Source organism: Populus nigra, chromosome 2 (assembly GCF_951802175.1).
Source record: "Populus nigra chromosome 2, ddPopNigr1.1, whole genome shotgun sequence".
Lineage (NCBI taxonomy): Eukaryota > Viridiplantae > Streptophyta > Magnoliopsida > Malpighiales > Salicaceae > Populus > Populus nigra.
The window spans coordinates 44,760,974-44,785,331 of NC_084853.1; the positions used below are offsets into that span (position 1 = coordinate 44,760,974).

Below are 24,358 nucleotides of genomic sequence, written 5' to 3' on the forward strand. Positions count from 1 at the left end.
GTGTGGGTAGGGAATGGGAAAATTATCTGCCTTTCATTTTCTTTTTTTTTCTTGACCATTGGATTTATAGAAATGGAGGAAGAGATAGAATCTATGCCTTTGACTATGGGTAGGACTTTGGAAAATGCTCTGCCTTTCGTTTTTTCTTTAATAAAAATATTCTAGGAAAGGAAAAAACTATTGATTTTTAATTGTTATATATATATATATATATATATATATATAACAATTAAAAATCAATAGTTTTTTCCTTTCCTAGAATATTTTTATTAAAGAAAAAACTTTTGATTTTTAATTGTTATATATATATATATATATATATATATATATATATAGTTGTGGTTTTTCAATTCAGCTAAAAGAATGCAATTTTTTTTATAAAAAAAGCAAGTCATCTATTTCAAAACTTAAATATTCATGAAAAAAATTATTTATCATGACTTTACTTGTTAAATTTTGAATTTCACTGATCGCTTTTTATATTAAAAATATAGAATTTCATAATATGCATGGATGAAAAATGGGATGTTGCTGGATATGCATTTCTATGCTTCTTTTCTTAATGATTCAGTAAAACAAAAAATTGGTTGAATTTTTGTATCAGAATAAACTCACGAAGTGTATGTACTGATGCTTGTTTTTTATACATGATTTTTTTTTATTCAAGTAGGTTTCAGGCTAGTTTATACGCGTTTCTACTAATCCTCACAGATTCTAAAATTAACAATTAGATAAGCATCTAGTGATCATCAATATTAATAACCACATGACTCGAACATGAAATCACAGAAAAAACAAATCCTTGATTTCAAATTTTTACCACTAAACTACCTTCTATATAGTTGTTTTATACATGAGTTTGGTTTCTCCAAACATAATTTTTTTATTATTTTTTATTTGTTTCTCGGCATTGTGTAACTAGCACCAGCAAGCTTCTAAGTAAATTATCTTGCTCTGTAAATTATAATGTACTATTGAAAAAAAAAAGGAAAAGGAAATGAAATCCTTGGCAATATATCTAGTTAGAATGCAATGATCAAATGATATGATATGATATGTTAATTGACCGCATTCTTATATTTAATTATATAATTTTTAAAGCTGTAATGTGATGAAATATTATCTGGTGATTTCTTACATTATATATATATATATATATATATATATATATATATATATATATATATATATATATATATAACCATGGAATGAAGAATTATAGACGAATAATCATTCAAGGATTTAGTTGTGATTTTTTTCTTAAAGGATTCAAATATAATCTTAAAATAAAAGGATCAGGAAACTTTCTAAGAAGGGTCGATTTATAAATAAAAATAAAATATAAAGACAAACAATAGTTTTTTTAGAAAATTCAGAAACTAAAATAAAATATAAACGAATGATAGGTTTTATCTGAGATTATTTATACAAGTTGATTTATTTTTTTAATTTAAAATTCATTAATACACATGGCTAGAAAGATTTGAATATAATTTAGTAAAATAACTGCGTTACAATTTGTTTTACTCAAAAGTAAAAATCGTGTCCTGCTCGAAATTTAAAATTCTCCAATTTAATCCATATCTTTTTTATAAAAAAATTCTTTTGATTTATTTTCTACAAAACATTTTTATACTTAATTTGTCTTTGTTTGAAATGTTTATTTAAATTATGGTTGAAAGTTACCTTTCATAGTTTATTTTAAAATTAATCTTAATTTGGTGGGTTTCAAACACTGCGATCCAAACAAAAGAATGAGCGGAGCTAGGTAAGGCTAGAGGAGGAGGATGGCGGCGGCGGCGGCGGCGTTGTTATTTTATCCAATAATTTTTATCTTTTCAAATAAAAAACTACCATATCACATTCTCATTGGTGGTCTATTTATAATAACCAAAAGCCAAACCAAGTGGTGTAAAAGGCCAAAGAGCATCTGAGCATCTGGATTTTATCCCTCTCCATTCTTTCCACTCGCGGACTCTGCTTGCTGCTTCCAGCAAACTAAATTCATGGTGGCTTGACGATAGCTTGATTTATGAGATATTACTCTAAGAAGCTACCTTAGAGCAATTAAATATCTGCCCAAGAGTAAAATACAAACTCGTGACTTTTTAATTAATAAAATATAATTTATATTATTTCTAATAATATTAACTATAAAATCGAGAAGTTAGGTGAGAGTAACTCAATATGATTTGCCGTATAATTCTAGTGGTTAGATTAAATAATTTCTAAGTCCCATCTGCCCTTTTCCAAGTACCTCGCGGGGATTGAGAAGGTCACTTGACTTTTAGAGGATGGTTGCTGGTAGTATACAAGATTCGTTTATCGTGGCGTCAGTGGATTTAAATTTATATAAAGGTGTAAATAGCTTGTTTAACACCCAATAAAAAATAAATTTAATCTTAATAATTAAAGTTGATAAAAAATAGACTGATCATTAATAGAATAAAAATCATAATCTAGACGTCCATGCTCAAAATTATTAATTTTAAATAAAATAACAAGCCTGGCATATAACAATATATATTTTTATTTTATTTTTACAAGTAAAGTTTTTTCAAGTCATTTTACAGTTCATTTTAAATTAACTATTTCTAAAGTAATCGTAAGAATATATTATTCACATCGATATAATATATTCAAGAAAATACACTCTTCTAAATTCTCACTTTTAAGAGTCAAAGTCATGAAAAAAAAAACCCGTTGGAAGTATAAGCAATTTTTTTATATTATTTTGATATGTTAATATTTTAAAAAATAACATAAACTGCTGGGGGCTACGAATAAAGTGTTATTTAGCGTGACATGATTGAGTGTACAACTTTTCCTATAATATTAAAATGAAGAAAAATTCAAATAAATCCCACAATGGGCAAGGCTGGGGTAGGTGTACCAAAAACAAAAGGCAGTGGGTTGTTGGCAATCGGTGGATGATAGCAAGTAAATTGCTTTGCGTTGAGATTTTGTTCAAAATTAGGTTAGAGAATCCTGTCATTCAACATAAGCCAGCCCATCGTGATTTGCCTACAATTTTGATTACTATTTAAGCAGATCCGTATGCTCACCAATGTGGTGCAGCCTCATTGGTTAATGGTTGTTATAATTTACTATACTTCCTATTCACATGCTCACCAACCATATCATATATTATATTATATTCCTCTTATTTCTAGGTGCAAACATCTGGAGTTCAACTTAACTTTCAAAATGATAAATCCATCTATATTTCTTTCGATGAGCTTACTGTGTCGGTAGAAAACGTGAAGTATTTTTTGTTTAAAAATATATTAATATAATATTTTATTATTTTTAAAAAATTATTTTTAATTCTAGTATATTAAAATTATTTGAAAATATAAAAAAAATATTAATTTCAAGTAAATAAAATAATAAAAAAATTTTAATTTTTTTAAATATTTTTAAAATGTAAAAAATAAACAAGGATGAACCTTCAGCACTGCTAGATTGTAGCGCGGTCAAAATACTATTTGTTTAAAATTTAACTTTTTTATTTAAAATTAATATTTTTAAATTATTTTGATATATTAATATTAAAAATAAAATTTTAAAAATAAAAAAAGTATTTTAATATATTTCTTAAAAAAAACATTTTAAAACTGAACTTTTACCATACTGATACTCAGAAGTATACCCAATCAAATGTTAACAGCCACATAATCTTTAATTTGGTGAGCAATTTATATTAGCAAGGAATTACAAAAGGAGCTTGCTAGATTAATCTGCCCACATTGTCGATCATTCTGCTGGTTCAATCACATCAAAATACCAGTAAAAGTCTCCAACAGAAGCCATCCCACCTCTTGTCGATGTTCATGTCGGTACCATTTGTGAAAATCAAATTAAAAATGTTGACATTAAGGAATTGAAAAATCTCAATTGATAACAGACACAAGTAATGTTAGCCTGAAAAAATCTTATCTGTAGAAAACAGTAATATTAAAAGCGTATAGTGTTTTGCTAATTTTTACTATTTTTTTTTATGTTTTCACTAATTTTTAAATATTTGTGTTTTTTATTGTTTTAATATAGTAGTATAAAAAATATTTTTTAAATATATTTTTAAATAAAAAATATATTAAAAAATAATCTTTACCACAACCACTACCACTGTCCGACAACTCCAGATAGCCAGGTTGCAGTTCAGGAAATGAGTCCAAACAATGATCAAAACTGGACTTGAGTTGATGAGAACCGCTTTTGTTTCATGATATGATGCTGGAATGAAAACAAACAAGGAATCAAGATTACAATAATTCACCACGTCTGAATTCTACTTCTAAACTCAGTTTCATTTGCAAATTAATAGATAGAACCATGCAACCTCTGGTTTATTTCCTTAAAAAAAAATTATTGATAAAGAAAATGAAACTGCAGCCTGTACAATGTCCTTGTGAAAATTTTTAAACCAGCTTACTACGTTTACAGTGCGGAGCAGAATTTCGGATCCCTCTACCAGTCACAGAATAAGGTGCTGCTGCTGGTCTAAGGTAAGGTGACTTGTCAATGTATGCATATCGTTCATTTCTGTTCCAGTACAAAATGATCCGATTAGTGCAACAACGTGACCACCTATCACCTACACAGCATCATGAAACAACACAGTTAAGAGATCCAAGTGACACGGGAAATGGACTAGAAAAGCTATAGAAAAACAAAAAACGACATGCCAATAACTTCAGCAACCATGCAAAGAACAAATTTTAGTAAGTCGGGAGCCAATAGAGATTGAGCTTACCCAATGAAAATGATAATTGGAAGGAACCTTCCATGTACTTAGTTGTCACTTGATTCAATAAAACCACCTTGAAGAGCAAAAAAGTCCTGAATCAGTGACAAAAGGATAATAAAGAACAAGCCAAATTTAAGACAAAGTCCTGTCGCATGACAACTGCATAAATGGCATCATTATTCTTTTCCCAAAGGAAACATGCAACATCATACTGATGAGATAAGTGGTAAGCATGCTCAAAATATACTGATATCAACACAGTTCCAAAATCTTTTCTCAGCTCTGTCAACTGGTGTTTGCATATCATATCTGAGATTCTGAAAGGGGAAGAGGGGACAGAAAGAAATCCATGATATATTGAACATATATTTGTTACCGCTAAATTGCACATTTTTGCAAGCTTCACAAGCTTTAATGCCATTTCACCAAGTATTCGGGTCCTGAGGGCCAGGTCTTCAAAACCTTGACGGAAGTGGAAAGCAACACTATCAATGACAACAATCTTAACCTGGTAAAAAATTGGATAATCAATCAAGGGGTAACAACTGTAATGCACTAAATGATAATTTGGCCCTATAGCTTTTTAGTTCATGCAAGGAAAAGCAGCAAGAGAATTGGAAATTTATTTGTCAAATATTAAACCAAAGAGAAGTGTCTCTATTAGCAATTATAAGTAGGAGTACACAGCGATGGAAAACTGTTCAGAAGCATACTACAGCATCCCATGGAAAAAGAACAAATTGAGACACTTCTTGCATCTAACTACATCACTTACATCTTTGTGATCTGAAATGAACTCTTCCAAGTAATTTATCAGGGCAATTTGCTCTGTATAACTGCAGATGCGGAAAAAGTATATGTTTTGTAGGACATCCTTGCCCTGGATTTCACCTTGGCAGGCTTGTGAATCCTTGTGTAAGAACCTTTTATATTCTGAAATGTCCTCTATGCATGCTTCAGCAATTTCTTGAGCACGCTCTCCCATAAAACTACCTTCTGTATCTAAGCATGGCATAATTTCAACAAATTAATGGCATAAAGATAACAAAAGGTCTGCTCCGAAAGCAATAAAACATACAACAAACATCATGAACTACCTATATAAATTGCCTTTCCTCCTAGGCCACCACAATAAGATGGCATTTGAACATTGACAGCAAGTTGGATCCTGTGAATTCAAATATAAACTATGCTTCTCCAACAAAGGTGCAGTGTGCAGATGAAAAAGAATACAGAACAAAAGGATAAGATCGCATACCCCAGCTGTGTTTTACCAATGCCTGGTACTCCACCTATAAAGAATAGGAAACAACAAATAATTAGAAAAAAAAACCCTGATAACAAGAAATTCAGGAACTATTATTGCTCAAAGAATTTATAAATTCACAAACTCATAGCTTCATTAACTTAGAAAAGAGGAAATGATGACAGACCGATTTCTGTAACTTGTTTGCAACTTATTCCTCCACCTAGGATGTCATCCAAATCCGCACAGGATGTGGTAAGGCGTGTCATCAAAGACCTCTCTTCATGAAGCAGATCCCAGGCATTTTGTGGATCTGTAGTCACAAAAAGATGCAAGTGGTGAGCTGATTGCATTCAATTAATTCACGTAGAAGATACGAAAACAGGCAGAGGGGATCCAATAACCATTATCGTGCACTTGCTGAACTGAAGCTGATACATTTTACACATATTGTTCAGGGGTCAAAGTTTATATGTTAAACTATAACATAACATAACACAACAGAGAGAGAAACTGTGATCATTTCATTCCATTAAGTTCTAAGTAACCAAAAATTTAAATAGAAGTTTATAATTAAATTTAAAATGAGCAGATATGTGCCTTTAGCAAAGGTAAGCAACTTTCAACCGCAAACCATTTCTGTAGTGCATGAAAAGTCACGTGGTCACACTTGCGAGATGAATTGCAAAGTGTCTAGTCTAGTGTCTAGCATACAAAAGTATCAATTGGCAGAATCGTTTTGTAGCCAAGTATATCACCAGCTAATCGTTGTCACAACATTACAAATCTTGTTTGGCTGTATTAGGACTAACAACAAACCCTAGGAGAAGTTGGACACGACACAAGACTAAAATCAAAATAAACTACCAACTGCAATCCAGTCTTTGGGATTGAGGCTTTGTTGTTGTTGTTCTTGTTGTAGAATAGCATTGCTTCCATCCAATCCATCCATCAGACTACCAGGTGATGATGCTACCTTCAAAATTTCAAGAGCTTCACCATCTGAAATTTCTAAATCTTTTCAAGCACAAACAAAGTAAGCAAAATGAAACCATATCACACTAAAGGAATATTAAAACAAAACAAAAAGAAAGTGGAACAGCAACGGAATCCCCGCAAACAAGAGACATGGATGCAAGAACTAAAACATTTCCAGCAACCCCATGATGAAAAAGATTACAAATTCCACTCAAAGAAAACAAAACCACGAAGGAACACGTATACTTCAAGAGGTTATGCTTCTAGTGATATTACAACATAAACATCAAACTGAAACCCCATTCCCATTATGAAATATCTTGAAAAATTCATTATATACAAAACCCAATTACCAGTATTGATTCAAGAAATAGATTACAGTGGTAAAAAGCGCTTCACCATTCACGTAGGAATAACGACAAACACTTGGTGTGTGCAAGAAAGATTGGAAAAAAAAAGAAGATCAGAGAAGCATGACAAGTAGCGAGTGACTAGAAGAAAACTCTGGTGCTTGGAAAGTAATTTACCAGAAGCAAGCTCTGAATGAAAACTAGAAGCAAGTAAAGCGAGGGAAGTGTAGCCTGCTAGCTGTTACTACTCCTTTCTTTCCGTCTCTGCTTCGTTGACGTTGGTATCCTTGAAATTTCGAGAGCGAGTAAAAAAAGTTCGTCTTTTTTTGACAATTAATGAAATACCCCGCTGATTTAACTAAAAATGAAATTTAATTTTCATTTTTAAATGTTTAACAATATGGTATATTCTTTGTAGTAAAGTTTCAAAATGAAATTACGAGTATCAAAGAAAATACAATATCAGAATTATATTTTGAAATGCATTAAAAAATATATAAACAAAAAATTAGAGAGCAAAAATGGGGAGCTAGATAGTAAGAAAGAAGATTAAATAGTTTCTAGTTCAAAAAATAGATAGACTAGTGAGTTAATATTACACTTTAAACTTAAGGAATTCAAAATTATTTATTTCACTACATTAAATCTCAGTTTTCATAATATTATTTTTATTGCTAAGTTTTAAATTTAAATACTTAATTTCATTTATTGTGTTGTGCACTAGCTTCGGGAGCCTTTTACTCCACCATATTAATAGAATTTCAATTATAATCCTACCTTAATCTAAATTTTAATAGTATAATAAAATAGAAGCAATAATTAAAAAATGATATGGACATATGAAGATCTGACACGTATAAGTTTGAAGCGGATATTAATTAGAAGGGTTGCCACCTTTGCATTCCTAATTTCTAGAAGGTAAATAATAAATATTAATTTGTCATGATTGTAAATGGAAAGGGATAGTAAATAATTACAAGTTGTCTGAAAAAACCGTTCCCACGAAAAGCCACCTGGTTATTCAATAAATAAATTCATTGCATTGCTAATTACTAGGAGGTAAATAATAAATAAATAACGAACATTCAGCTCAACTGGTAATAAGAGAATTTTTTTTATATTTAAAAGGTCTTGTATTCATTTTTTTTAATAAAAAAACGAAGTAAATAGTAAATACTAATTTATCATGTGATCTAGATTCTAATGCTCTTTGTCAATCCGTCCCTCTTTATACCTTTTCTGCCCTAACAATGACGTCTCCTCCTACTTCTAACTCCTCAAGTGACTCTAATCAGAATATCTCTGCTTATACCACACTTACCCCAAACCCTAATTTGGTTTATGATGTTTGATTGAAAAAGCAGACAGATTAATTCACAACTCTAACACCTTTTGTTGTTACAGTACTATAAACAAAAACACCAACAAAATTTTTATTAATAAATTACGGTAAATTTTACCAACTGAATATTTTTTTATTATATTTATAAGTAAATATTGATAGAAATATTCACTCGATATATATATAAAAAATTACAATGAAAAAAATTAAAAAAATACGATGACATATTATTTTTATAAATAGAATTATCGATGAATTTAAATATGCTAGTTAAATTCATTCTGTAATATTTAATTATGACTTCACAATGACTCTTCTCTCTCCCTTCTCATTTGTTTGTCTTCTTTTATTTATTTTTTTGCAACAAAAAGCACACCCCCTTTCTATTTTTTATTACAAATCAATCTTCTATTACAAATCCAACCATCCTAACACTTAATTAGTTTGTCAACATTCTTATTCTGATTCAAATTTTATTGAGAATTCTCCACTTTAAGTAAGCAAAACTACCCATGTTGTTAGATGAACTCGATTTTAAAATTTTAATTTTTATCGTATATTTTTATAGTATAAGTATTTAATTTTAGCGTTCACTTGTTTTATAACCTTTTTTCATAGAAATTTATAGTATGAATATATGATTTGTACATGTTAGGGTTTGTTTGAGATTTTATAAAGTTATATTTATTTGTAAATTGATGAAAATTATTTTGGATTTGTGACTAATTAGGTGTTTTATGATGAAATAAATAACGACTTATTTAACAAGTTAATTTTATATTTTATTGATTTTATTGTTGAGTTGAAATTTTCTGTAAATATATAGAAATTTAAATTTATATAGATAATTGATAATGAATTAATAGTACTATTAAAATAAATTGAATAAGTTTGAGTTAAACCAATATGTACAAATTTATTTAGTTTACGTAATTAATTAATATATGTTAATTATCATCAATATTTTATATAGATTTAATATAAGTAATAGATGATTATTTATGGAAATATTAAGATTTATCTGAAGGGTTGTATATAATAAATTAGTACAATTAAATTTAAAATTTTATTAATTATACACTATATAAGAATTCATAAAAGGCTCTGGCTCCTAACTTAGCGAAATTTCAGTGTGAGTTTCTTTTATATGTGATGCTATATTCCACATTGGCTGGGTTATAAGAAAACCAAATAAAATATAAAAAGTAATTTATGGATCTATGCAGTAAGAAATAATTCTTATTTTACAAAAAGATAGTAATAAACCATAAAAGGCACTGCTTTTTCCATCGTTGGATCAAACTTTAGTTCCCTTGAAATGATCAGGATATAGATTATTTTTTTGGAAAAGCTATTAATTAAGCATAAAGATATTATTAATGGAATAGGAAAGGTTTATTGGTACACCATGCAACCTTAGATCAAATATTAGTCCTCTTATTGTAGTGCATGTAAGCATCGTAAAAAACTCATAAATAAATAGAAAAACAGTAGTACAATGAAGGCCTACCCTGTACAAATATAAAAGCAAGAGAATAATGATTTCTTGCTGTCTGAGGAGGTAGAAATTCTTACTGCCTAATACGTCCATGGTAATAAAAAGTATATTTCTGTATAAACAAAAGATTATATTATAAAACAAAGGATTTAATTTCATTGACTAAACAATAAAAAGTAACTTGAATGTTAGGCTAAAGGAATTTCTAATGTACAAGACAACAGCAAATTATCGTTCTAAAAGCAAAAAAACAAGCCAATCAGATCATAATAACACGGAGCCATATATAAACAGAACATATTTCCATGCACGAACAACTAAATGAAAAAAAATGATTAAAGAAGATCCAAGATGATGGGAAATAGCTTAAGATTATAGACTTCTATAATTTACACAGTAAACTTTATTCACACACACACACACACACACACACACACACACACACATGTAATATGCGGGTGTAAAACCAGAAAGGATTCTCGAACAAAGGTTTATATTTAATTTAGACAGATGACCGGTAATGGAATTAGTAACCCACATTTACCCCGAATAGCTTGACCGGCTTCTTCACCTCAATCTTGTAAAAAGCACAGCCAACTTTATTTTCAAGCTTAGAGAAAGTGATTTTATCACCAACATCAAGATGTTTGCTGGAAACAAATTTGCTCCAATCCTTAGAGATAACAGGTTTCGGATTGTTCTTTTTGCGAATGGTGCAGCGGAAAGTCCAGACTTGCCCACACTCATCCATTACGTGAAAATCCACTGCATGGCCTCTCCCAAAGCATGGCAAGGACCTGAGACACTTGGTTGGAAATGACAATCTTTTCTCAATGTCGGTCTTGGTTAGTGACTTGGAAAAGATTGCCATATATACAAGTGTTTAAGCAAGTGATCAGTTATTTCTCTCTGTGGTATGTGTGCTGGAAGGGTTTGCTTGAGCTTACAAGTGTTTTTTATTTCTGAAAAACTGGCTTTATATAGACGAGGTTAGTTTGATAGTTTTTGTGGATTTCGCTATCACTAAGTTAGTGCTGCAATAGTACAGGGTATAGCAGTGACGATTTTTTCTTTTAATAAATTTTAGAAATTATTTTCGGGATCTGTTTTACTTAAACAAAACCAATCATATAATACACCAATTATTAATCAGATAATTTTAATATACAAAACCCGATACATGTACTTGTTTGGCTCGTATGGATTGTTTTCAGAGGCTTATGTTTGTCTGATTTTATGACTCGTCAACTAGACCTTCAAGTTCGATGCTACTTTAGGTGTTCTATATTATAGCTTCAAATCTTGAATACACTTGTGACTAATTATGTTCCTATACTTGAGATCATTCCATTTAAAATAGCATGCACACTATCTTTAATGGATATATCTGTTCTAATTCATTTCCTTACAACTCTCATCTCCTTAGCTTTTATCAATGTATAGTCTTCCTCTTGATAGTAAAGCTCCCTCATTGTATATACTGTATTGAAGCTTTGCCCCGGAGACAGATGATGCTGACACATTCCTCAGGAAGAAGCAGAGTCTGAGAACTGAATGATTTGTTTTTCATTTCTTTGGATGAATGCATGATTTGATACTTTCTGTCTGCCAGGTGTTAATTAATGTCAGCTCTTTTTATAACAATAAATAACCTCTCACAGGATGCTCCTCAATCAATTTCGGAACTCCATCTTTTTTACTATATTGACCAGTGTTTCAAGTCCGACCGGCCGAACAGCTGGTCACGACCAAAAAGCTGATGACTTGGCCAGATAATCAGTTCAGGTTGAAGCCAAAGACCGGGCATGCAAGAGACGCTTAATCGAATTCAAATATTGGTTGAGCTAGTGGGTAAAACATTGCCACGATTAAAAAGAAGAAAAAAGGAAAAAAAAATGATAGCTTAATTGCAGGGATTGAACCTGATATCTCTATCTATTAAAGTTAATTGCTCATCATTTTACCCTTTTTTTGTTTCTATTTAATATGTTGCAAAATATACATACAAGGACTTAATATTCTCATCAGTAACCATCTAATTAAATGATCTAGCAGCTTCAACTAGTTATTGTCCAAGTATTGGATTTAATAACATTGATATTCACAAATTTTGGGTATTGATTTCCCCCCCTTTTTGTGGACAAGTGGCACACAAGCGGGCCTGGTTTGCCATGAATGTTTCCCCTATCGCGCAAACCTACAAAGAAATTCTATTGACTGATTAATTCTTGGTTCGTTTCTTGATTGGAGTATTGGAGATACCTTGCCTTAATCTGCTCTCGATCCTAACATCATGTGGCCCTGCCCCCTCCTCCACTATCTACCCTCGTAGTTCCCTCTTCTTCTTCTTTTTTAATCTTTAGATAGGTTTCATCTCTAACATTCATGCATGTAACAACATTAGATCAACTTGATGCACAGACACGGCACCTTTTAATTACTTTATGGTCTAGTTGGAATTGTACATTCTATAAGTAATTGGTTGTTAAAAAGAGATGTTGATATGGTGCAAAACTACTTTGAAAAAAAGTATTTGATGCTGAAATATGCCATGTGTTTCTAATTACTATGTAAATGAAAGAAAAGCATTATTTGAGACCGAAAATCTTAGTTCACGAGTTATTGTTGATTAGGGACAATCAGATTAACATTGATTCATGGGAATAAAAAGAGATTGCAAGCAGTAGTGGCTAGCAAGTGAATAACACGAAGCATAAGAGCAATAAAAATGGAGAAAGGGTATCTGGTTTATAATTAATGAATTTATTTATTTATAGTTTGGGGATAGTTTTGTGGGCAAAGAACACATTTATTCCTCAACTATCACTCAAGTTTCGTTATGATCCCTAAAAAAAAACAATTTCCAATTGCATCCCCTATCCATTTACAATACCCGATTAGCGCTCTCCTTAATTAAAAATCTTGCCTTTAAAGTCATAAGAAAGAGAGAGAATTATTATCATAAAATGACACCCTTTTTTCCACAAATCTTTTAATTTTCCCTTCGGGGCTAATTAGGTGATATTTGATATACATAAATGGTAATTAGGATGAGATGATGGAGGGCAAGTATGTTCTTTGCCCGTTGTATTTAGAAGAAAATCAATTCAAAGCTAAGAGGTTACGTAATAATTATTGTTTATTTAATTTTTTAGACAAATTGTATTAACTCGGTCTTTTTACAACTCTCTATTAAGAAATTTAGGCCACTTTATGATAAGAAATTATAAGGTCGGAAGCCTTTAGAAATGGTCGGTCAAATTGGTTCGGCGCCCTTTTAACTTTATTTTACAACAGTATAAGTTGCAGTCCATTTCCAAGACATCAGAAAAGTTGGAAAAACACCGAGGTCTCAAAAAGAAGACTTTTTTGTAATTAGAATAGACTTCATAATACACAGTCATGAAGATAATTCAGAATAAACCATAAAATGTTCGTCTGCAGGTGGTGGAGGATCAGACCTTCACATGCAGAAGCCCCCATTTCCAGGCCAAGCTTCGTTACAATATTACAGTAGCTAATGAGATGAAAACCATGGTATTTGTTCTCCTCGAGATAATAGCAATATTGGTCTTTTACAAACAACATTGTTTACAATATTGGCGACTTTCTATATCAAAAGGAAGCTGGTGGTAGCAGAAGTTTGAGTTTTTCAAACATGACAAGTTAGAGAAGATAGATTCCATTACAAAGTAACGATCGAAACTCTTGTTTATGTCAATCCTATGACTGGTACTTGTTAATTGTATGTTCCAAAAAAGAAGAAACCAAGAGGTGTCGGGCTTTACTTGGATGAGAAATGAAAAGGAGAGGGAATTCCATGAATAAAAGAGCAAAATAATAAAACCTCACTTTAATTCATTTACATTCCACTTCCATCATTTTCTAGGAAAAGGCCAGCTTTTTGCTAGCTATGTAGTAATAAAGGGGGATTGAAACAATTGAAAAATAATAAAGGTAAATCTAAGGAATTTTAAACCATGAGATATAAGTGAAATATTGATGAATACAAGTTATCCATAATGGTAGGTAAGGGAGTGTGTGTCTAATAAGATCTTTTAATAGGTTTGGGTTGGCTTAATGGCCCAACCCCAAGCCTAGCCCATTAATGTAGTTGGTCAGATAAAACACCTAAGGCTAAGACAGACAAAAGCTTTTAAACCACAACTAAACTCGTCCTTTTGGTTCAGTCGAGAATACATTGTCTATGTCGAGTGTATGATGTACTTGATGGTTAAAAATAAACATACTTCCCTATTTAATCACTAGAATTTAACAATAAAATTTTTAGTTTCAGTGTGCTTTTGACAATTGAATTCGATCAAGGACGTGAGATTATTTTTAATATATGAAATTTACTTAAAAATACCACCTAATTATATATGCACGTGCGTTTCCAAATACACAAGTTTTGTTATTATTTTCGTAGTCTTAAAGAAACATGTGAGAAAAGTTAAAGCTGAATTCTCAACTAACTCAATATTAAAAAAAAAAACATTCGACAAAGATAATTTAAAAAAAAAACATATGGAAAAACATTGTAGCAAAATAAAAACCATATGAGAAAACATTGTAATAATCCATAGTGTTTTAAAGAAAAAAATTATAAAACAAAATTCTCAATCAGCTCGATATAAAAAAAATAAATCGACAAAGACCATTTTGAAAAAAAAAATTTATAAAAAAAAAAGCCATGTAGAAAACATTGTAGTAATCCATAATGTTTTTTTTTAAATTACAGAACTAAATTTTCAGTCAATTCAATATTAAAAAAATTTAAAAAGATAATTTAAAAAAAACACAAAAATAAAGAAGAAGAAGAAGAAGAAGAAGAAGAAGAAAATCTTGAGGGAAAAAAAACATGTAAAACCCAAAAATAAGGTAAAAAAAATATGGGAAAAAAGAAGAAGAAAGAAAAACAAATAAAAAACAAACAAAAATGAAAAAACAAACCAAACAAAAAGAAAAAGTGGAAAAAAAAAACATGTGGGGAAAAGAGTATCAGTTAATAAACCGTGTAGGGTGGGTTGCATATAATTTAAAGCTCAAGTCTAGTTCGGTCAATGGATCGAAATCTCTAAAGCAATTTAATAAATTTGATATGTAATTTTAATTATGATCCGAGTTCATCGATTCGTTTATTAAATTGATCAAATATGGCTTTACCTTGATCTGGTACAATAATAATCTAATTCAAAATTAATATTAGTATTGTTTTTGAAAAATATATTATTCTTGAAAAATAAACAATTGTAGGTTTTTATTTAGGATTTATGTACTTTAAATGCTAAATCATGTTATATGTGTGCTTTTATTCTTTTTATTCTCTACATTGACAACTATACGATGCGTTTTTATTTATCTTTTTCAAGTCACAAACTAATTTTATAAAATATCCAATAAAATAAAATAAATAATTGTTTTTATTAAAAAAATAAAGAATAAGTATTCAGAATAAAATTTTAAAAGAAAAATTCATACATTTTTTTATATTTCTTAATACTTAGAATCCAAGACAAATAATTTATTTATAAAAGGAAAAAAAAAAGAACATTAAAGAATACTAAGAAATTCAAGTATCATGAAAAATCAAGAAACTAAATTCAAGAGTCATGAAATCTAATAAATTTTAATGGGTATTTAATATATATAATTATAGATTTTATAACAATTTTAAATTTATTATGTCTTGATTCCATATGAATTTTTATCCATTTAAGTTCTTTGTAAAAGATTAGGATTTTCTTTCATGCCACTTAACTTGTGACTAGAGTAGGTATTTTTATTTTTATTTTTATTTTTTTCTTTCAACCTTGTTGTTTCTTTCCTGATTTAGATTAATTTTGACCATTAATATATATTTTTTTATTATGATTATTTGATTAACTTTTTTTTTTTAATAGCGATACATTTTGAATTTTTTTAAAAAAAAATTGGTATGTAAATTATAATCATAACATATTTTCTTATACATGCCGTGGTTAAAACTTATTTTACATCAAACTATACTTTTAAATGCATTCAATTTATTCTTGGAAGAAATGGACGGATATCCAAATTCTTTCCGAACCGTTAAAGTTCAGATTTGGATCCACAATCGAAAAACTCCGATATAAATTCATAAAGATCACACATTCATTAAATAAATTCTAGATTCCGAAACGTGATGATTGGATCCGAATTTCATCCTTTGACAGCCTTAAAACGCGTCACAAAAACGCCTTTTGAAAGCTTTTTCCTTCTACAAAATTCTTGCATCTCTCAAAAAGCAAAGGAACTAACAGTATTCCATCATTAACTCATAGGGGAAAGAAGCCACCCAGCAACCCTGCATAAATGGGCAAAGAAAGAAGCAATACTACTAAATCAGACAAGAACAATGATTCATTCAGGTCATGTGGTCCCTATTGGGTCATTTGTAATTACATGTGATTAGACATAACAAAAAAAATGATAAAATTATAAGTGTTTGTTTTTAGTAGATGGAGCTGTCAACTTCAAGCTCTATATTTTTTATTTTTTTAAAAAAAATCAGGTTAATGCTTGATTTACAGATCCAATCAGTTAAATTTAACTGGGCTTAATCGATTTTAATCGAGTTAGTGTTCTCCAATTCAAATTTAATCATAATGGAAACAAGTAACACTAGACATGGAGATTAAAGTATGTTTGTTTTTTTGATAATTTTTATGGTTGTGATTAAAAAAATAAGTTTTAAAAATGTGTGGTTATGTGTGGTTAGTAAGATTTAGATATGTGTTTGGTAAAAATTATAGTTGAGGTTTATGTGTAGTAAAAAACATGTATAAAATGTTTTATTAGTTGTGTTTGTAAGTGTGATTGCGGTTGTTTTTTAAAGTTTTTTTTATTTGAAAATACATTAAAATAATTGTTTTTTAAAAAATTATTTTTGATATTAGCGCTTCAAATTGATTTAAAAACATAAAAAATATTAATTTGAAGTAAATAAAAAAATGAAAAAAATTCAAAGTTTTTCAAAAGCCCTTTTGAAACGCAGAAAAAAAACAACGTTTTATAAAACTTAGTTAAAAAATATAAAAAAATTATTTTAAAAAAATTACATTTCAAACTTAATTTTTTAATAAATTATACAATATAAAACACAGTTTGATGTGATATCAAATATATTAGTGAAATAAAAAATTAAAGGTAAACAATCGGATCGTTAGTATTGTTCCTGCTTTATATATGATTTAATATCATTAAAAAAAGATTGTATTTTACAAGGAAATGCACGAGAGACCTCTAAGTCCCTATTACCCTGTTCTCTAAATAATTGCTTATTTATCAACTTTATATCATTAAGCACTCACACATGCTTAATGCTAGGGACTAGCTCATCGTATGCTTGAAAGAGGGCACGAGAGAGGCATGTGGGTCGAAGACCATTAAAATTTTAACCATGAAATCTATTTAGGCACCTTTTTTTTTAGGATAATATAGTTATGCTTACTTAAAATCATTTAAGAAAGAAATTAGTTTTGATCGAGGAAATCTTTTATAGGAATAATAATAACAATAATAATAATAATTGATATTCTTAAGTCTTTTCTATTTTAGTTTTTGAAATTCCTGAATGATAATAATAATTGATATTTACAATTGGAAATCCTTAGTGTTTTGAAAGCTTTAATGGTAAATTATTTCATCAATAATACCTCAATTATTATAAAAAAAGAAAAAAAAACCACTAGAGAAAGCGTATCCACCAACACCTAAAGGCTAAAACCACAAACCTTCTTTATTCTCTCTCCTACGGTCCTACCCTCGCATCAAGCTCACTGCTCCGTCACTGCTCACTGCGACCATTCATTCCACTCCCCTGTTACTCCTCGTCTGCTTGCCAAACCAGACAAAACCTTCTGCCTTGTTTTTTTTTTTTTTTATGGGTAAATAATTGTGAAGGGTCTAAAGGGAGTGGCAATTTCCAATATTATTTAGCAGCACATTGCTCATAAAAATGAGGGGACTAATTAATAATGCAGTTGAAGAAAATATCGAGATCGGTGAACACAAGTACTCATTGGAATCATGAATTCAATGACTCACTTAGGGTAATTTTCAATTTGACAAAATCTTGCTTTGTTGCCTGTATCAATCAACCAGCTGGGATCGATGATAGGGGTCGTAAGTCAATAATACTAATCGCGATTATTCATACTTGATGTGATCAAGCCACACAGTTGATCGTATTAATTGGGAGGAATCATCACCAGCTCCAAAAAAAACAGTAGACTTACAAGATTACATAAATAGTGCTATAATTCCTTTTTAATATAGAAATATTCATTTCATTAATATGTGGGGTTATAAGATTGAGTCATATGATCGGTCTCTTTTGACACGAGGCACTATTTTCATTATTTTTTGCTGTATTTTTTCTTAATCATTAAGATTTTTCTGACGTTTTGAGGAGTTACGAACGAGTCCAAAACATAATATAATAAAAACAATCATAATTTTTTATTTAATTATTAGATTCAGCAGAAATTTTATATAATAATTCCAAAAGCTTGTTTATATAATGGCAACTAACCCAAATTAGATTCGGAAGCTATTATCTGAAAAAAAATTCCTTATTGTTTTTTTTATTTTTTTCTATTTAGATTGCAATTTTCAATTTAATTAGAATTTCACTAATTAAAATAATTTTTTATTTGTTTTTAAACAGCCTTGTAAGCTTCTAAAAGGTTATTAAATCTGTCCTAAGAGCATCCTATGCAATTTATTTGTAGTTCAATGGAACATTTATAAATCAAGTATTAAACCATATCTTGATAATTAAAAACAGTTGAAAAATGAAGGCCTGCTTATAAAACTACAAAAGCAAACGCAGTAATAGCTAGGAACTGATCATATCCATTGACAATCGGCCAGAAACAAATATAAACATTACAGACAAAATGAAATGACAAATCAAAGAAGAAGACAAATAAAATCCTCCTCTAGACTTCAAACCTAAATTAAAGCAAGCAAACAACATGCGTGCATAACAAAATAGCACTGAGTAATTCAAAAGCAGAGGGAAAATATCTTACAGAACACAATGATGCTTATGAACACATAAATATATATATATCAAGGGAAATAACCCAAACTGACGCCAAATATCTTTGTTTGCCTTTTCACTTCAATTTTGTATTGAGCACCACCAGCACTAGCTTGATCTTCGGCCAGCGTAGAGAAAATGATTTTATCACCAACGCTGAGACGTTTGCTGGAAACAAATTTGCGCCAATTCTTACAAAGAGCAGGTTTTGGGTGGCTTTTTTTGCGAATTACGCAGCGAAAATTCCACACTTCCCCACTCTGAGCATCCTGCACGTGAAAATCTATTGCATGGCCTCTTCCAAAGCATGGCAAAGACTTGAGACTCTTTGTTGGGACTGACAATCTTGTTCCAATGTCAGTCTTGGTTAGTAACTTCGAAAAGATTGCCATGAGTTACTTCGAGTTTCTCTCTGAAATTAACGTCCTAGTAACTAGTTTTGTAGTGCTTTGCCCCTCACTATTGCTTTTTCTCTCAACGAAGCTGGTTTTTAAACACAGATTTCGTGTGCCACACGGCTTGTGATTATTACACGTTTTACAAAATTATTGCTAAGATTTATACTTGCCTTTTAACTTTTTAGATCAAAATAATTCTTTATTTTAATTAGGTAAACAGAATTATAAATCCTATCATCTTCTTAGTTATACTAAACTTTTTAGTATATAACTAGCTTATTTCTCACGCTACTTTTAAGGCTATATTAAAATTTTATTGTAAGAACAAAAAAAGCCTATATGGAACTCTTTAATATTATTATTAAACTCATTATAGTGAGTCAAACCTGAAAATTTTTTACTCGACTCCTTATAAAGTTTGGATTTTAAATTAAATTATATAAGAATTATCTTAATATGACATAACCAACTTGATAGATATAAAAAAAATCAAAGGACAAAAAAATAACAAAGAAAAATAATCTGACTTTTAAGGAAAAATAGAAGCTAATTTCTTTTTTATATATAAATACATCAAGGAAGTATTTGAGAAAGCGATAGAGGTTGTTTTTCAAAGTGCTTTTCGCTTGAAAATGCATCAAAATAATATTTTTTTCTTTCATTTTTTAAAATTTATTTTTAACATCAGCACATGAAAACAATCTAAAAATACCATAAAAAATAATTTGAAGCAAAAAATTTAATTTTTTTAACAAGCAATTGAATCGTGCTCACAAACACCCTCTAAGAAGATAATATATTTGATCAATTCTGGTCAATCAATCGAAGTTAACTCGTCAAACTCGTGACTTGAGTTGTTAACTCCAATAGGTTTAGTAATATTTTTTATATTTTAAATATATGATGTGAGAAAAAAAAACAAATTCAAGATCAATCTAATATTAAATGATAAAATTAAAAAAAAACACAATAAAAAAATTCATCAAAAACCCAATGTTGAAGGGTTTTCTTTTTTTAAAAAAAGGGTTAGACCTGGTGCTCTGGACTAAGAGGTCTGACGTGCTAAAGCCTTTTAAAAAAAAAACCCGGGTGCATGGGCATGGGTTAAGCCTGCATTCCTAGACCATATTTATTTATTTTTATATAAAAAACTGATGATGTCATCATCCGTCTCTTATTTATATATAAATTAAAAAAATAAATGATGTGTCACCTGCTAGGTACGACGTGTCACCTGCTAATGCCCATCTCAGAATTTGGCCACCATATTAGTGGTTAGAGAATTGTGGGGTAAGGGTTTTTGGATTGAAAATTTATTTTTCAACTTATTTTTATTAAAAAATATCTAATAAATACCATAAAAAATCTTTCCAAGTATCCTACTAACCTCAAAATACCAAAGAAAATCAAAATCAACCATGACCTAAGAATCAAAACGGAACTTGGCCTCAGTGTGATTGTTGCGGTGACTGCGCTTCCTATATTTTTTAGTTTTTGTTAATAGTAGTGGGATTGTTGCAGTGACTGCGCCTCCTAATTTTTTAGTTTTTGTTAGCAGTAGTGGGATTGTTTTAGTGACTGCGCTACAACTTGCCACGTGGTAGTTATGGGCCTATTTTGTTTTCAAAAGTTAATTTTAACCCTTATATTGATGAATTATTTTAATTAGTCCATTTTTAAAAGTTAAATTTGACCCTTATTTTGAAGGGTTCTTTCTTTCGGACCCATTAGAAATGTTGGTTATTTTATTTATAACCCCATTTGTTTTAGTTTAACCCAAATTATATATCTTCATTTTGGCCCTTCTATATATTTATTATATCCTAACTCTGTCATTGCTTCATTCATTTTACGATTGTGTTTGATTTTAATATAAAATTATTCCTATAAATTCTAAAGAATTAATTAATATAAAATTATTTTAAAGCTAAGATGTTTTTTTACAATGATATTGAGAACAACATGAACTCCATGATTTTAAAGCTCCAATAATGATATATATATATATCACGACATGTACGCTCCATAATTTTAAATCAATATGCATGCCAAGGACACTTCATATATACATATAAACAAGATATGATATTTTTTTTTTATAATAGTCAATTTTATTAATTATTACAAAAATCCATTAAATATATAAAGTTCTGCCCGGAAAAAAATTTAAAGAAAGATATACAAAGAAAAATAAAAGGAAAAGAGGTTTAAAAAAGAAAATAAAAATATAAAGCTACATTGTGATACTAGCCTGTCCACTTTATAATTTTAAATCAGCTTGCCAATGACACTGCAATTCCCTGGAAAATATTACTGAAAGTGAAAGATCCTTCGCAATGGCGCTGCTGACTCGGATCCAATCAACCGATGAAATGATACCGATGTCTTTGAAAATTTAAGCTCCTTTATGTCTTTTCTTATTCTAAAGAAGGGTCCCGACCAGCTGAACGAATGTGTCTTCTTTAACTAGAAGACACTTGGTTGGCAATGACAATCTATTCCCAAAGTGAACCTAGTTACTTAGTAACTTTAATTGCCATGAGAACTTCTTGAAGTATGTTCTTTGATCTCAGATACTCAGCGTCCTAAAAATTGGGTTTTAAGCATTTGTGTTTAATTACATATTGATTTTATTACAAGTGAGCTAGATTAACCCATAATAATTAAGTAGTAAGAAGTTAATTAGAAGGAGAAAATATTTATAATTCAAATTTTATTATTTGTATTTTTCAATAAATATATAAATATATAATCGATTGAGAATCTTGAGTTAACAGACTAATTTAACTCTTGAAATGAACGTATCCCCACAATTCATATCCATGAATGTATCCAGGTTGATTCTGTTATCTTGAAAAATGAACTTATTAGCAAGGTTAAAAAAATCAATTTTTAGAGATAAGGTTTTAATTACAAACATAACTCTTATACTTTAACACTTAATTTTTTTAATTCAATTAAAGATAAAAATAATAAAATTTACATTCTTAATTAAATGATCATTAAAGCTCTATATTATATTAAAAATCATCTAAATTCAAAATTTTTAATTATTAAATAAAAATTTAATAATAGTTTTATAGTCTAACAAACTTACACGGAATTTGAATTTATACTTTAACAACTTTTTAACCCCTAACAGCTTGGACAAAAAGACTAAAAACCACTCAATCAAAATACTTCATTTGTTAAGTGAAATTCAAGAAATGGTTTTATACTTGTTTTTTCTAATACCATCACCACATTAATTATTTACGAGAAAAATTTCATTTAAGCTTTGTTGACTGAATTCAAACCCAACATTTAAATCCTATGATCTCTCTCTCTCTCTCTCTCTCTCTCTCTCTCTCTCTCTCTCTCTCTATATATATATATATATATATATATATATATATATATATATATATTACTCTCTCTTTTATACTTATTAGTGGGATAAGTTTTTTTTAATTAACTCTGATACTATATTGAATTAAATAGCTAGGTTGTTAGAAAGTTTATTTCACTTGGATAAATATAAAAGATATAAAGTGTGTGTGTGTATTGAAAAAGGACATTGATCACCGAATCATAGTATTTGCGTCGATCATACCTCAAAATTATTTAGTTGCAATATGCCTCAAACTATTATAATATTTGCATGCCGAGGCATGTATGCTGAACCCTAAAACCTTAACTATTCATAGAATTCAATGCATGTCTTGATTTCAGCAAGCCAACTTAAATAATTATGTTAATTAGCTAAAATGAGACTCATTATTTTGCTCTCTTGTCGTTAAACACCCTTCTTAGCAACTTGTTGTCGTTGCCTTATTGATGATACATCTTCCAATATTTATGTCGTGTTTTAGCATACTTATTAGGTGATATATCTTACGCGCAACGGGCTTACTTTTTATTTTTTTAAAAGTTGGATATTAACACTGGCAAGATCCAAATTTATTTTAAATTCTGTAGCATGCATGGTTCAAAAATAGTTAGATCTTACATGTCCAAGCGCTACGTGTGTGTGCTGGGTTGTGTCAAGCCCCCAAGCAAGCAGCCTAAGCACCATGTGTGTGCAGGGATGTGCCTAACACAAAGGCAATACCCAAGTACCACGTGTGGGTAGAGGTGTGGCCAGCACTGAGACAAGACCTAACTGCTACATAAGCGCAAGAGATGTGCCGAACCCCCATGCAGCAACATAAGCGCCACGTGTCCCCACGTACTTTTTCTTCGATAGTAATAATAATTTTTTAAAATTTATTAATGATGATAATAATAGTAATAGTAATAGTAATAGTAATTTTTAGTTTTACCTTTCAAATCAAATCTATGGTTGTTTTTCAATATCAAGAATAGTTTTTTTTATCTAATTTAGTAATTATTTTATTAATAATATTAATTATTATAAAAATAATAATATTTATAACACAAAAGATAATATTTTTAATATTAATAACTTTGATTATAGTAAAAATAATAATATTCATAACACAAATAATACTATTTTTAATTCCAAGAATATTTAGAATGCAAATAATAATATTTGTTATATTAAAAATTTGAATTCTTATAAAAATAATAATATTATAACACCAATAATAATATTTTTTATATGAATATGTTAAATTATAAGAAAAATAATAATATTTTGATATGAATACTTTGACTAGTAAGAAAAATAATAATATTTTTTAGATGAATACTTCGTATTATAAGAAAAATAATAATATTTACAAAG

The 24,358-nt window shown here is 29.4% G+C and overlaps 1 protein-coding gene across 7 annotated transcripts; it reads right to left on the minus strand.

Moving 5' to 3' along the window:
• Window positions 1-3,675: 3,675 nt before the first annotated feature.
• LOC133682089 (DNA repair protein RAD51 homolog 3) lies at window positions 3,676-7,673 on the minus strand. Of its 7 annotated transcripts, none has more exons than XM_062105349.1 (10): window positions 7,502-7,673; window positions 6,864-7,013; window positions 6,184-6,309; window positions 6,009-6,042; window positions 5,848-5,918; window positions 5,526-5,746; window positions 5,127-5,258; window positions 4,757-4,823; window positions 4,436-4,597; window positions 3,676-4,236 (listed from the first exon to the last, which is right to left on the minus strand). In XM_062105349.1, exons 2-10 carry the CDS (start codon window positions 6,946-6,948, stop codon window positions 4,097-4,099), a joined length of 1,038 nt encoding a protein of 345 aa, XP_061961333.1. In that variant the 5' UTR covers window positions 6,949-7,013; window positions 7,502-7,673; the 3' UTR covers window positions 3,676-4,096. The 7 variants fall into 7 exon arrangements, with proteins under 7 accessions (XP_061961333.1, XP_061961331.1, XP_061961330.1 ...); XM_062105347.1 differs by having other exon boundaries at window positions 5,526-5,752; window positions 6,864-6,972; window positions 7,502-7,668; XM_062105346.1 differs by having other exon boundaries at window positions 5,526-5,752; window positions 7,502-7,667.
• Between the last annotated feature and the right edge of the window lie 16,685 nt (window positions 7,674-24,358).